The following is a 13,800-nucleotide window of genomic DNA, read 5'->3' as shown; positions in this document are numbered from 1 at the left end:
TGTGAATGTGGTCGATTGAGCTTGGAAGCATACAAAGATAAAGAGAGTAAACACACACCCACGTACACACACACACACACACATACGCACACACACCCACCCACGTATGCACACACACACACACACACACACACACACACACGTAAACACACACACACCCACGTACGCGCACACACACACACACACACACACACGTAAACACACACACACACACACACACACACCCACGTAAACACACACACACACACACACCCACGTACGCACACACACGCACGCACACACACTCACACACTATACATGCCATTTAATGACCTGTGGTGTCACTTCCTCCATAAACCCATATCTCTCTCCATAACCCCATATCTCCCTCCCTAAACCCATATCTCCCTCCCTAAACCCATATCTTCCTCCCTAAACCCGTATCTCCCTCCATAAACCCATATCTCCCTCCCTAAACCCATATCTTCCTCCCTAAACCCGTATCTCCCTCCATAAACCCATATCTCCCTCCATAAACCCATATCTCTCTCCATAAACCCATATCTTCCTCCCTAAACCCATATCTCCCTCCCTAAACCCATATCTTCCTCCCTAAACCCGTATCTCCCTCCCTAAACCCGTATCTCCCTCCATAAACCCATATCTCTCTCCATAAACCCATATCTCCCTCCCTAAACCCGTATCTCCCTCCCTAAACCCATATTTCCCTCCATAAACCCATATCTTCCTCCCTAAACCCATATCTTCCTCCCTAAATCCATATCTCTCTCCATAAACCCATATCTCCCTCCATAAACCCGTATCTCCCTCCATATACCCATATCTCCCTTCACATCAGTGTCGATCTGTGCCCCATATGGCTTTTTTGTAAGAGCACTGGTACATTTTATACAGCCTGTGCAAAATGTGTAAGTATTTGTACATTTATAAGATTAAAGACCGATATTTTATCAAATGTTTGGTTTTTACATATGAGCCTATATTTTTGAGGAGGCTTTAGGCATCTTTTAAAAAAAGCATAATTAATATGCGAAGTTAACAGTGAAAATGTACTGTAACTGCTCAACTGAGAGCTTTGTTTTAATATATATATAAATATGTGTGTCCGTGTTTGTCTGTCTGTTTGTCATTCTGTCACTTGTTTATGGAGTTGAAATAGGGCTGCTCATTTCATTGATGATATTGTGCTGCTGTTGGAAATAGGATCAGGTCTAGGATCAGCTTCCAGTACCTTTCTTAAATCGTCACTATTAGGGGGCGAAACACAAAGCTGACTTTAGTGGGGAACTTTGTTCTTTCCCCCAGCCCCCTGTCTCCCTCTGTGTTGCCAGTCAGGGCTCAACCTATAGGCCCTCTTCTCCATACAGGGAGATCTGTATCTCCAGTTCTTTACTTCTCACTAAAACTATTCAGAAACTGACTGCTACCACAAGTCAGCACCACCTCCTGTTTACGTGACACATTCACTGTCAGTGTTCATGCTGCACACTCTGATCAGAGGCTTATCTAGTCGGAAACAATGCTACAATCATCTGTTTTAATTCAAATCAGGAAGTCTCACTGAAACAACTCAGGTGTAAAACCATCTCACATTCAGAGTCGACAACTGTGACAGATACAACGGCCCTTAGGGGCTAATGTTTACCCAAATCGTCTTCCACTAAAGTACACCTAAATGGATTTGAGGACAGAGGTATCACTCTATGTTTTGGGACAATGACTGGTTTCCTTTCCTTCATCTGCTCTGGTGTGAACTAAATGGACTGGTGTAAGCAGGTTTCTGTGAAGGCATTTTCATTTTCCTACATTTGGCCTGTGTTGGCCTGTGTTGTTTTCAGATCCGTGCTGATGCAACTTAAAACAATAGAGACACGCTGTTGGGATGGGGTTAGGGTCGTTCCAAATCCCCTTCTCTGTGCGCTGCGCCCAATCCTCCTTACCCCCTCTATAAGCCCAGCTGAAGGAGAATAGTAATTGGCTCTTCTCAGCTCCAGCCCTTATTGACCTAAGACTCTTCAGCTAAAGAGGAAGTGGGCGGAGGAGGGGCATGACCTCTCTGACCTGAAAAGAATAGAGAGGGAGAGTACATGGGAAATGGAGTTGGATGGTGTGGTTGGATGGTGTGGTCAGAGAGGGGCAGACTGTTCATTGTAACACAGTCTGTGGTTGATGTACAGGGAGTAAGTAATGTTTGTGAATGACAGGGTGGTACTGAAAACTAGGCCAAACCTATCACTTACTGTATCTTAAATGGAATTTTTGTCTTCCTCCTGCTTCCTATGATTTGAAAACAAGGGGCATGAGTTTTGAATGTATAATTTGGTTGTTGGATTGATGCTATTTGAGTAACTGAATTGTAGAACCACAAAGCTCTCTCTCTCTCTCTCTCTCTCCCTGTCTCTCTGTCCCTCTCTCTCTCTCTCTCTCTGTCTCTCTCTCTGTCTCTCTCTCTCGCTCTTGCTCACTCTCTCTCTCGCTTTCTCTCTCACTCTCTCTCTGTCTCTCTGTCTCTCTCTCGCTTTCTCTCTCCCACTCTATCTCTGTCTCTCTCTCTCTCTATCTCTCTGTCTCTCGCTCTCTGTTGGTCCTTAAGGACTTAAGCATGTCACAGTGTTTGAGTGGTTTGACTAAAATGCTGTCTCGCAATAAATGTTCATCTCTGAGAGCGATGACTCCTAAAACCCAGCTAACAACAAACGTTCCCACAACATTGGAGAACATTCCCTTAAGAGTCTCATTAGGACATCAACGTCACTCAAAACATACCCAAAACGTGGTTACCATGTTCACAGAATATAAGATATTAATTTTATAGACACAATTTCTGGGAATGTTGCAGGAACATTCATGTGTTCAGTTTTCTGAGGGTTAAGAGAACATTTCATCAATGTCACACCAAACATACACAAAACATGGTTACCATGTTCTCAGAATATAAGATATTAATGTTCTAGAACGTTCTGTGGTGGTCCCCTGGTGGTTTTAGTCTAGTTCCCAGCTTGTTTCAGGGATGTCCCTAAAGAGGTGTTTCTTTACACACCACCCCTTGTTTCTGTTGCAGAGTCGAGGCTCTGATTGGCTAACCACTGTTCCATTCACAGTTCTTTGTCTGTTGGCAAGGTTAGGGACACACACACGGTGCTTTTAAAGATCAGAATACCGTGAACCTAAAGGTTGTGAGTTTAGATCCCCGGTGTAGACATGTTGAATAGTAACTACTTTATAAATGAACAGTGTAATCATGTACACTACCATTCAATAGTTTGGGGTCACTTAGAAATGTCCTTGTTTTTGAAAGAAAAACACTTTTTGCACGTTAAAATAACATCACATTGATCAGAAATACAGCGTGGACATTGTTAATGTTGTAAATGACTATTGTAGCTGGAAACGGCTGATTTTTTTATGGAATATATCTACATAGGCGTACAGAGGCCCATTATCAGCAACCATCACTCCTGTGTTCCAATGGCACGTTGTGTTAGCTAATCCAAGTTTATCATTTTAAAAGTCTAAATGATCATTAGAAAACCCTTTTTAAAGAAGCAATACAACTGGCCTTCTTTAGACTAGTTGAGTGTCTGGAGCATCAGCATTTGTGGGTTTGATTACAGGCTCAAAATGGCCAGAAACTCATCAGTCTATTCTTGTTCTGAGAAATGAAGGCTATTCCATGCGAGAAATTGTCAAGAAACTGAAGATCTCGTACAATGCTGTGTACTACTCCCTTCACAGAACAGCGTAAACTGTCTCTAACCAGAATACAAAGAGGAGTGGGAGGCCCCGGTGCACAACTGAGCAAGAGGACGAGTACATTAGATTGTCTAGTTTGAGAAACAGATGCCTCACAAGTCCTCAACTAGCAGCTTCATTAAATAGTACCCGCAAAACACCAGTTTCAACGTCAACTGTGATGAGGAAACTATGGGATGCAATTTCAGTACAGTTTCAATTTCAATGACAGAATGTCCTTTGTTTTAAACCTGTGTATTGCAATGTTTTAATGAAACGGGTCTAGAACATTCATATCTTATATTCTGAGAACATGGCAACCATGTTCTGTGTATGTTTGGTGTAAAATGTGTGGAATATTCTCAGAATCCTCATAACTGGACACCTGAATGTTCCTGCAACGTTCCCACTAAATGGGACTAGAAAATGTATCATTTACATTCTGAGAACATGGCAACCACGTTCTGGGTAAGTTAGTTTTGTTTGACATTAAAGGAATGCTCTCCTAACTCTTAAAACCTCTTGGAACTACCGCTCCCGGATCCGGGAGAATTGTCATCAACTGTCACTAATTAGCATAACGCAACGGACAAAAAATATTACTAGAAAATATTCAAATTCATGAAATCACAAGTGAAATATAGCGAAACACAGCTTAGCCTTTTGTTAATCACCCTGTCATCTCAGATTTTGAGATGATGCTTTACAGCCAAAGCAAGACAAGCATTTGTGTAAGTTTATCAATAGCCTAGCATAGAATTATGCCTAGCTAGCAGCAGGCAGCTTGGTCACGAAAATCAGAAAAGCAATCAAATTAAATCATTTACCTTTGATGAGCTTCAGGTGTTTTCACTCACGAGACTCCCAGTTAGATAGCAAATGTTCTTTTTTTCCATAAAGATTATTTTGTGTAGCCGAAATAGCTCCGTTTGTTCTTCACGTTTGGCTGAGAAATCGACCGGAAATTGCGGTCACGACAACGGCGAAAAATATTCCAAATTAGATCCATAATATCGCCAGAAACATGGCAAACGTTTTTTATAATCAATCCTAAAGGTGTTTTTCAAATAGTATTCGGCCCCCTTGAACTTTGCGACCTTTTGCCACATTTCAGGCTTCAAACCTAAAGATATAAAACTTTATTTTTTTGTGAAGAATCAACAACAAGTGGGACACAATCATGAAGTGGAACGACATTTATTGGATATTTCAAACTTTTTTAACAAATCAAAAACTGAAAAATTGGGCGTGCAAAATTATTCAGCCCCCTTAAGTTAATACTTTGTAGCGCCACCTTTTGCTGCAATTACAGCTGTAAGTCGCTTGGGGTATGTCTCTATCAGTTTTGCACATCGAGAGACTGAAATTTTTTCCCATTCCTCCTTGCAAAACAGCTCGAGCTCAGTGAGGTTGGATGGAGAGCATTTGTGAACAGCAGTTTTCAGTTCTTTCCACAGATTCTCGATTGGATTCAGGTCTGGACTTTGACTTGGCCATTCTAACACCTGGATATCTTTATTTTTGAACCATTCCATTGTAGACTTTGCTTTATGTTTTGGATCATTGTCTTGTTGGAAGACAAATCTCCGTCCCAGTCTCAGGTCTTTTGCAGACTCCATCAGGTTTTCTTCCAGAATGGTCCTGTATTTGGCTCCATCCATCTTCCCATCAATTCTAACCATCTTCCCTGTCCCTGCTGAAGAAAAGCAGGCCCAAACCATGATGCTGCCACCACCATGTTTGACAGTGGGGATGGTGTGTTCAGCTGTGTTGCTTTTACGCCAAACATAACGTTTTGCATTGTTGCCAAAAAGTTCAATTTTGGTTTCATCTGACCAGAGCACCTTCTTCCACATTTTTGGTGTGTCTCCCAGGTGGCTTGTGGCAAACTTTAAACAACACTTTTTATGGATATCTTTAAGAAATGGCTTTCTTCTTGCCACTCTTCCATAAAGGCCAGATTTGTGCAATATATGACTGATTGTTGTCCTATGGACCTCTGAGACTATCACAGTGCAGGTGCATTTATACGGAGACTTGATTACACACAGGTGGATTGTATTTATCATCATTAGTCATTTAGGTCAACATTGGATCATTCAGAGATCCTCACTGAACTTCTGGAGAGAGTTTGCTGCACTGAAGGTAAAGGGGCTGAATAATTTTGCACGCCCAATTTTTCAGTTTTTGATTTGTTAAAAAAGTTTGAAATATCCAATAAATGTCGTTCCACTTCATGATTGTGTCCCACTTGTTGTTGAGTCTTCACAAAAAAATACAGTTTTATATCTTTATGTTTGAAGCCTGAAATGTGGCAAAAGGTCGCAAAGTTCAAGGGGGCCGAATACTTTCGCAAGGCACTGTATCTATTCGATAATATATCAACCGGGTCAGTTGGCTTCTTAGTAGGAGCGAGAGAAACAATGGCCGCATTTGTCTATTATGCACATATCACTCTGAGAGCCACCAGCTGACCACTGACGCAATGTTGTCGCTCACGCTCATTTTTCAAAATAAAAGCCTGAAACTATGTCTTGTGACCCTAGACACATTAGGGAAGCCATATAAAAAGGAATCTGGTTGATATCCCTTTCACTGCTCAATAGGGACGCATAGGAACGCAGAGGTTTCTAAATAAGAGTCACTTCCTGATTGGATTTTTCTCAGGCTTTCGCCTGCAATATCAGTTCTGTTATACTCACGGACAATATTTTTACAGTTTTGGAAACTTTAGAGTGTTTTCTATCCTAAGCTATCAATTATATGCTTATTCTATTATCTGGTCCTGAAAAGTAGCCCGATTACGTTGGGAACGTTATTTTTCCTAAAATGAAAATAGTGCCCCCTTTAACGCCAAAACATGCTAAATAGGGTCTCAGGAGGTTTTTGCTAACATACATAAAATGTTCACCTAACTAACAGAAAACTGGACACTCAAACATCAGGGGAACATTACAGAAAAGTTCTCTCTGTTAGCTGGGAATAGTCCTCTTTCCGCTTCCTCATTCTGATCATTCTGAGGGAGAGAGGGTATTTTTCTGGCTGTTTGACTGTAGTACAGTAACATGTAGTGTCCTAATGTCATGGGAGGGCATCAACCAATTAGCCAATCAACCAACCACTCATTCAATCAAATTTGGATTCACACTGGACCTTTTACAAATGCATCTGACCAAAAAAAGCCAGCCTTGTGTCAAACCCCAAAGGGCAATGACAAGATAAAGCTATGTTTGCCAGTCCTGGTCAATGTGTGTCTGTACCCATACTGGGAATATTACTCAAAGGGACGAGCAGAGGCCCCATTCATGGAACTTTAGGGGCATCAGCCATTATGATTCTGGTCAAAAGCAGTGCACTCTAGGGTGTCACATGCCCTGTAGGTCATTTTGGTGTTTTTCACACAAACAGATATGAGAATGGAGCAAGTGGAACTTGTAGTCTTGTTTAAGAAACTCATCCCTGAGCTGACATAGAAAAAAACTCAGTCAAATGTCGACCCCTAAAAACCTGGGGTCCCGTTTTTCGGGGAGAAAGACTCTGGCCTATGGTCAAAACAGGGAAGCAGGCTAGGCTCCTCTCATGTGAATCCAGACTGATTACAGACCAGATGGTATTAGGCCTTTTTATAAAGAGCAAATGAGGCTGATTTCAGTTGCACTGTTGTTGTTTTGTTTTGTAAAAGGGTATTTTAGACTGTATTTTTTATCTTTCCATTCCCGAATATCACATATCGATATGTATTTTTCTGAAGTTTGATGCCATTTCCTGGTAGTTTGTATTCTGTAATCAATAAACTGTGAAGGAATACACGTGTGGGCGTTGGGTCTGATAGTGTTTTGTTGTGTTTGAGTCCGGTAGTTATGTAGAAATATACACATATATACACAATATACACTGTATAAAATCATGCATTTAACACACATTCATTTTCCTTTCCTAAATTGTCTTACCAGGTAAGTAATATCTGCATACTGTGTGAGTATATAAAAGGCTTTTGGTTGTAGATATAGACTCTGCTCCATAGACTGAGTTACGGCCATGTAAAAGGCTTTTGGTTGTAGATATAGACTCTGCTCCATAGACTTTGAGTTACGGCCATGTAAAAGGCTTTTGGTTGTAGATATAGACTCTGCTCCATAGACTGAGTTACGGCCATGTAAAAGGCTTTTGGTTGTAGATATAGACTCTGCTCCATAGACTTTGAGTTACGGCCATGTAAAAGGCTTTTGGTTGTAGATATAGACTCTGCTCCATAGACTTTGAGTTATGGCCATGTTACCCAAACAAGTCATGCCTAACAGTTTAAGGTCGGATGAGCTGGTCATGTTTTCTATTCTGACTCCCTGAGCCTTCCTAATGTCAGGTAACCAACATGTGTGTCACACACCCACTGGTCTTGTCTTACTTGAGGTTTGCTCCTCACCCAATCTATTAACCCACTGGGCACACACTGGTTGAACCAACATTGTTTCCAGGTCATTTCAGAGAAATCACGTGGAACCAACGTGGAATAGACATTGAATTGACGTCTGTCCCCAGTGGGACGCTTTTTTCCCGAACACATTTAGTCAACGTCCGGGTAAGACGCCTGTGTGCACACACAGACATCAACACAATATGTCTGCTTAGCCTTTAGACGTTGAATTAGTGGGCTTAGCGGAGGCTGTAGAATAGGGCTCTCCAACCCTGTTTCTGGAGAGCTATGCCGTCCTGTACGTTTGGCTCCAACCCTAAACTAGCGCACCTGACTGTAATAATTAGCTGGTCGATAAGGTCAGTTACAGCTGGGATTGGGGTGAAAACATAAAGGAGGGCGGCACCCCAGGAACAGAGTTGGAGAGCCCTGCTGTAGAAGCTGAAAATCAACAGGATGGTATTATTATGTACTGTCTCCCTTTTACCTGACTTCACCGCTGTTAGTATCTAGCAAGTTCTCAATCTCATGTGTGTCGGTCTGTACAGGACCTGATTCCTCCTGTGGGTTACCTGTTATATGTCATGTGTAGATATAGAGCTATCAGAGCCGTCCATCCAAGCCCTGCTGTGTTGTAATACCTCTCCATCATCGCTCTCCCCTTTAACCTTTGTATGTATGTAGTTTGTACCTGATCTCACGTGTGTGTTGATCTTAACCCAATTCATCCTGAGTTGATCTATTATGTAAAGTGGAGATGTAGCTCTATTGTAGGCCTTTATCCTTACTGTATTGTTCTCTGTCTCTCTCTGATGTCTTTGTTTGATCCAATAGAATAGTCACTGACATTTAGGTGGGCATCAGAGTTGGTAATACACTCTAATGTTAAATATAGGATGGCAGTGTCTTTTAAACCTGAGTCTTTGATCAATTGAACCTGTCACTTAAATTGCTCTTCTGGTATTTTATTAATCTAACTGATGTAGACGTTTTGAATGAGCTTTAAACAAACTGTGGTTTAACTCACGCAGACTAGATGCAAACTAATCTCTCTCTCTCTCTCTCGCTCTCTCTCTCTCTCTCTCTCTCTCTCTCTCTCTCTCTCTCTCTCTCTCTCTCTCCAGTGAATGACTTCACAGTGATCCGTAAGAAGTTTAAGTGTCCCTACTGTAGTTTCTCTGCCATGCACCAGTGCATCCTAAAGAGGCACATGCGCTCCCACACGGGTGAGAGGCCCTACCCCTGTGAGATCTGTGGCAAGAAGTTCACCAGGAGGGAGCACATGAAGAGACACACACTGGTAAGAGCAGTGCAGTATCAGACAGTCACCACCGGGGTACAGCAGTGAGCTGAGACACACACTGGTAAGAGCAGTGCAGTAGCAGACAGTCACCACCGGGGTACAGCAGTGAGCTGAGACACACTGGTAAGAGCAGTGCAGTAGCAGACATTCACCACCGGGGTACAGCAGTGAGCTGAGACACACACTGGTAAGAGCAGTGCAGTAGCAGACAGTCACCACCGGGGTACAGCAGTGAGCTGAGACACACACTGATAAGAGCAGTGCAGTAGCAGACAGTCACAGAGAGCAGAGTCCCAGTCAGCTGCTGTGCTGTGCTCAGGGGAGAGGAGATCAGAGAGCAGAGTCCCAGTCAGCTGCTGTGCTGTGCTCAGGGTAGAGGAGTTCAGAGAGCAGAGACCCAGTCAGCTGCTGTGCTGTGCTCAGGGGAGAGGAGATCAGAGAGCAGAGTCCCAGTCAGCTGCAGTGCTGTGCTCAGGGTAGAGGAGTTCAGAGAGCAGAGACCCAGTCAGCTGCTGTGCTGTGCTCAGGGGAGGAGTTCAGAGAGCAGAGTCCCAGTCAGCTGCTGTGCTGTGCTCAGGGGAGAGGAGTTCAGAGAGCAGAGTCCCAGTCAGCTGCTGTGCTGTGCTCAGGGGAGAGGAGTTAAGAGAGCAGAGTCCCAGTCAGCTGCTGTGCTGTGCTCAGGGGAGAGGAGTTCAGAGAGCAGAGTCCCAGTCAGCTGCTGTGCTCAGGGGAGAGGAGTTCAGAGAGCAGAGTCCCAGTCAGCTGCTGTGCTCAGGGGAGAGGAGTTCAGAGAGCAGAGTCCCAGTCAGCTGCTGTGATGTGCTCAGGGGAGAGGAGTTCAGAGAGCAGAGTCCCAGTCAGCTGCTGTGCTCAAGGGAGAGGAGTTCAGAGAGCAGAGTCCCAGTCAGCTGCTGTGCTCAGGGGAGAGGAGTTCAGAGAGCAGAGTCCCAGTCAGCTGCTGTGCTGTGCTCAGGGGAGAGGAGTTCAGAGAACAGAGTCCAGGTCAGCTGCTGTGCTGTGCTCAGGGGAGAGGAGTTCAGAGAACAGAGTCCAGGTCAGCTGCTGTGCTGTGCTAAGGGGAGAAGAGTTCAGAGAACAGAGTCCCAGTCAGCTGCTGTGCTGTGCTCAGGGGAGAGGAGTTCAGAGAGCAGAGTCCCATTCAGCTTCTGTGCTGTGCTCAGGGGAGAGGAGTTCAGAGAGCAGAGTCCCAGTCAGCTGCTGTGCTGTGCTCAGGGGAGAGGAGTTCAGAGAACAGAGTCCCAGTCAGCTGCTGTGATGTGCTCAGGGGAGAGGAGTTCAGAGAGCAGAGTCCCATTCAGCTGCTGTGCTGTGCTCAGGGGAGAGGAGTTCAGAGAACAGAGACCAAGTCAGCTGCTGTGCTGTGCTCAGGGGAGAAGAGTTCAGAGAACAGAGTCCCAGTCAGCTGCTGTGCTGTGCTCAGGGGAGAGGAGTTCAGAGAGCAGAGTCCCATTCAGCTTCTGTGCTGTGCTCAGGGGAGAGGAGTTCAGAGAGCAGAGTCCCAGTCAGCTGCTGTGCTGTGCTCAGGGGAGAGGAGTTCAGAGAACAGAGTCCCAGTCAGCTGCTGTGATGTGCTCAGGGGAGAGGAGTTCAGAGAGCAGAGTCCCAGTCAGCTGCTGTGCTGTGCTCAGGGGAGAAGAGTTCAGAGAACAGAGTCCCAGTCAGCTGCTGTGATGTGCTCAGGGGAGAGGAGTTCAGAGAGCAGAGTCCCAGTCAGCTGCTGTGCTCAGGGGAGAGGAGTTCAGAGAGCAGAGTCCCAGTCAGCTGCTGTGCTCAGGGGAGAGGAGTTCAGAGAGCAGAGTCCCAGTCAGCTGCTGTGCTGTGCTCAGGGGAGAGGAGTTCCGAGAGCAGAGTCCCAGTCAGCTGCTGTGCTGTGCTCAGGGGAGGAGTTCACTGAGCAGAGTCCCAGTCAGCTGCTGTGCTGTGCTCAGGGGAGAGGAGTTCAGAGAGCAGAGTCCCAGTCAGCTGCTGTGCTCAGGGGGGAGGAGTTCAGAGAGCAGAGTCCCAGTCAGCTGCTGTGCTCAGGGGAGAGGAGTTCAGAGAGCAGAGTCCCAGTCAGCTGCTGTGCTGTGCTCAGGGGAGGAGTTCACAGAGCAGAGTCCCAGTCAGCTGCTGTGCTCAGGGGAGAGGAGTTCAGAGAGCAGAGTCCCAGTCAGCTGCTGTGCTCAGGGGAGAGGAGTTCAGAGAGCAGAGTCCCAGTCAGCTGCTGTGCTCAGGGGAGAGGAGTTCAGCGAGCAGAGTCCCAGTCAGCTGCTGTGCTGTGCTCAGGGGAGAGGAGTTCAGAGAGCAGAGTCCCAGTCAGCTGCTGTGCTGTGCTCAGGGGAGAGGAGTTCAGAGAGCAGAGTCCCATTCAGCTTCTGTGCTGTGCTCAGGGGAGAGGAGTTCAGAGAGCAGAGTCCCAGTCAGCTGCTGTGCTGTGCTCAGGGGAGAGGAGTTCAGAGAACAGAGTCCCAGTCAGCTGCTGTGATGTGCTCAGGGGAGAGGAGTTCAGAGAGCAGAGTCCCAGTCAGCTGCTGTGCTCAGGGGAGAGGAGTTCAGAGAGCAGAGTCCCAGTCAGCTGCTGTGCTGTGCTCAGGGGAGATGAGTTCAGAGAACAGAGTCCCAGTCAGCTGCTGTGATGTGCTCAGGGGAGAGGAGTTCAGAGAGCAGAGTCCCAGTCAGCTGCTGTGCTCAGGGGAGAGGAGTTCAGAGAGCAGAGTCCCAGTCAGCTGCTGTGCTGTGCTCAGGGGAGAGGAGTTCCGAGAGCAGAGTCCCAGTCAGCTGCTGTGATGTGCTCAGGGGAGAGGTGTTCAGAGAGCAGAGTCCCAGTCAGCTGCTGTGCTGTGCTCAGGGGAGAGGAGTTCAGAGAGCAGAGTCCCAGTCAGCTGCTGTGCTGTGCTCAGGGGAGAGGAGTTCAGAGAGCAGAGTCCCAGTCAGCTGCTGTGCTGTGCTCAGGGGAGAGGAATTCCGAGAGCAGAGTCCCAGTCAGCTGCTGTGATGTGCTCAGGGGAGAGGAGTTCAGAGAACAGAGTCCCAGTCAGCTGCTGTGATGTGCTCAGGGGAGAGGAGTTCAGAGAGCAGAGTCCCAGTCAGCTGCTGTGCTGTGCTCAGGGGAGAGGAGTTCAGAGAGCAGAGTCCCAGTCAGCTGCTGTGCTGTGCTCAGGGGAGGAGTTCACAGAGCAGAGTCCCAGTCAGCTGCTGTGCTGTGCTCAGGGGAGAGGAGTTCAGAGAGCAGAGTCCCAGTCAGCTGCTGTGCTCAGGGGGGAGGAGTTCAGAGAGCAGAGTCCCAGTCAGCTGCTGTGCTCAGGGGAGAGGAGTTCAGAGAGCAGAGTCCCAGTCAGCTGCTGTGCTGTGCTCCGGGGAGGAGTTCACAGAGCAGAGTCCCAGTCAGCTGCTGTGCTCAGGGGAGAGGAGTTCAGAGAGCAGAGTCCCAGTCAGCTGCTTTGCTCAGGGGAGAGGAGTTCAGAGAGCAGAGTCCCAGTCAGCTGCTGTGCTGTGCTCAGGGGAGAGGAGTTCAGAGAGCAGAGTCCCATTCAGCTTCTGTGCTGTGCTCAGGGGAGAGGAGTTCAGAGAGCAGAGTCCCAGTCAGCTGCTGTGCTGTGCTCAGGGGAGAGGAGTTCAGAGAACAGAGTCCCAGTCAGCTGCTGTGATGTGCTCAGGGGAGAGGAGTTCAGAGAGCAGAGTCCCATTCAGCTGCTGTGCTGTGCTCAGGGGAGAGGAGTTCAGAGAACAGAGACCAAGTCAGCTGCTGTGCTGTGCTCAGGGGAGAAGAGTTCAGAGAACAGAGTCCCAGTCAGCTGCTGTGCTGTGCTCAGGGGAGAGGAGTTCAGAGAGCAGAGTCCCATTCAGCTTCTGTGCTGTGCTCAGGGGAGAGGAGTTCAGAGAGCAGAGTCCCAGTCAGCTGCTGTGCTGTGCTCAGGGGAGAGGAGTTCAGAGAACAGAGTCCCAGTCAGCTGCTGTGATGTGCTCAGGGGAGAGGAGTTCAGAGAGCAGAGTCCCAGTCAGCTGCTGTGCTGTGCTCAGGGGAGAAGAGTTCAGAGAACAGAGTCCCAGTCAGCTGCTGTGATGTGCTCAGGGGAGAGGAGTTCAGAGAGCAGAGTCCCAGTCAGCTGCTGTGCTGTGCTCAGGGGAGAGGAGTTCCGAGAGCAGAGTCCCAGTCAGCTGCTGTGCTGTGCTCAGGGGAGGAGTTCACTGAGCAGAGTCCCAGTCAGCTGCTGTGCTGTGCTCAGGGGAGAGGAGTTCAGAGAGCAGAGTCCCAGTCAGCTGCTGTGCTCAGGGGGGAGGAGTTCAGAGAGCAGAGTCCCAGTCAGCTGCTGTGCTCAGGGGAGAGGAGTTCAGAGAGCAGAGTCCCAGT

General features: G+C 47.0%; 1 protein-coding gene across 1 annotated transcript in view; it reads left to right on the top strand.

Annotated features, from left to right (window-relative positions):
- The window catches only part of zbtb46 (zinc finger and BTB domain containing 46), a 233,872-nt gene that overhangs the window by 182,210 nt on the left and 37,862 nt on the right, over positions 1–13,800 (top strand). Inside the window, exon 5 of the mRNA XM_021588887.2 lies at positions 9,271–9,446. Within this exon, the coding sequence (XP_021444562.1) occupies positions 9,271–9,446 (176 nt within the window). The remainder of the gene's footprint in view (positions 1–9,270; positions 9,447–13,800) is intronic.

Source organism: Oncorhynchus mykiss, chromosome 28, assembly GCF_013265735.2.
Source record: "Oncorhynchus mykiss isolate Arlee chromosome 28, USDA_OmykA_1.1, whole genome shotgun sequence".
In the NCBI taxonomy this organism is placed as follows: domain Eukaryota; kingdom Metazoa; phylum Chordata; class Actinopteri; order Salmoniformes; family Salmonidae; genus Oncorhynchus; species Oncorhynchus mykiss.
Note: the sequence above shows the minus strand (reverse complement) of the source record. Positions and strands in the feature narration are given on the sequence as shown.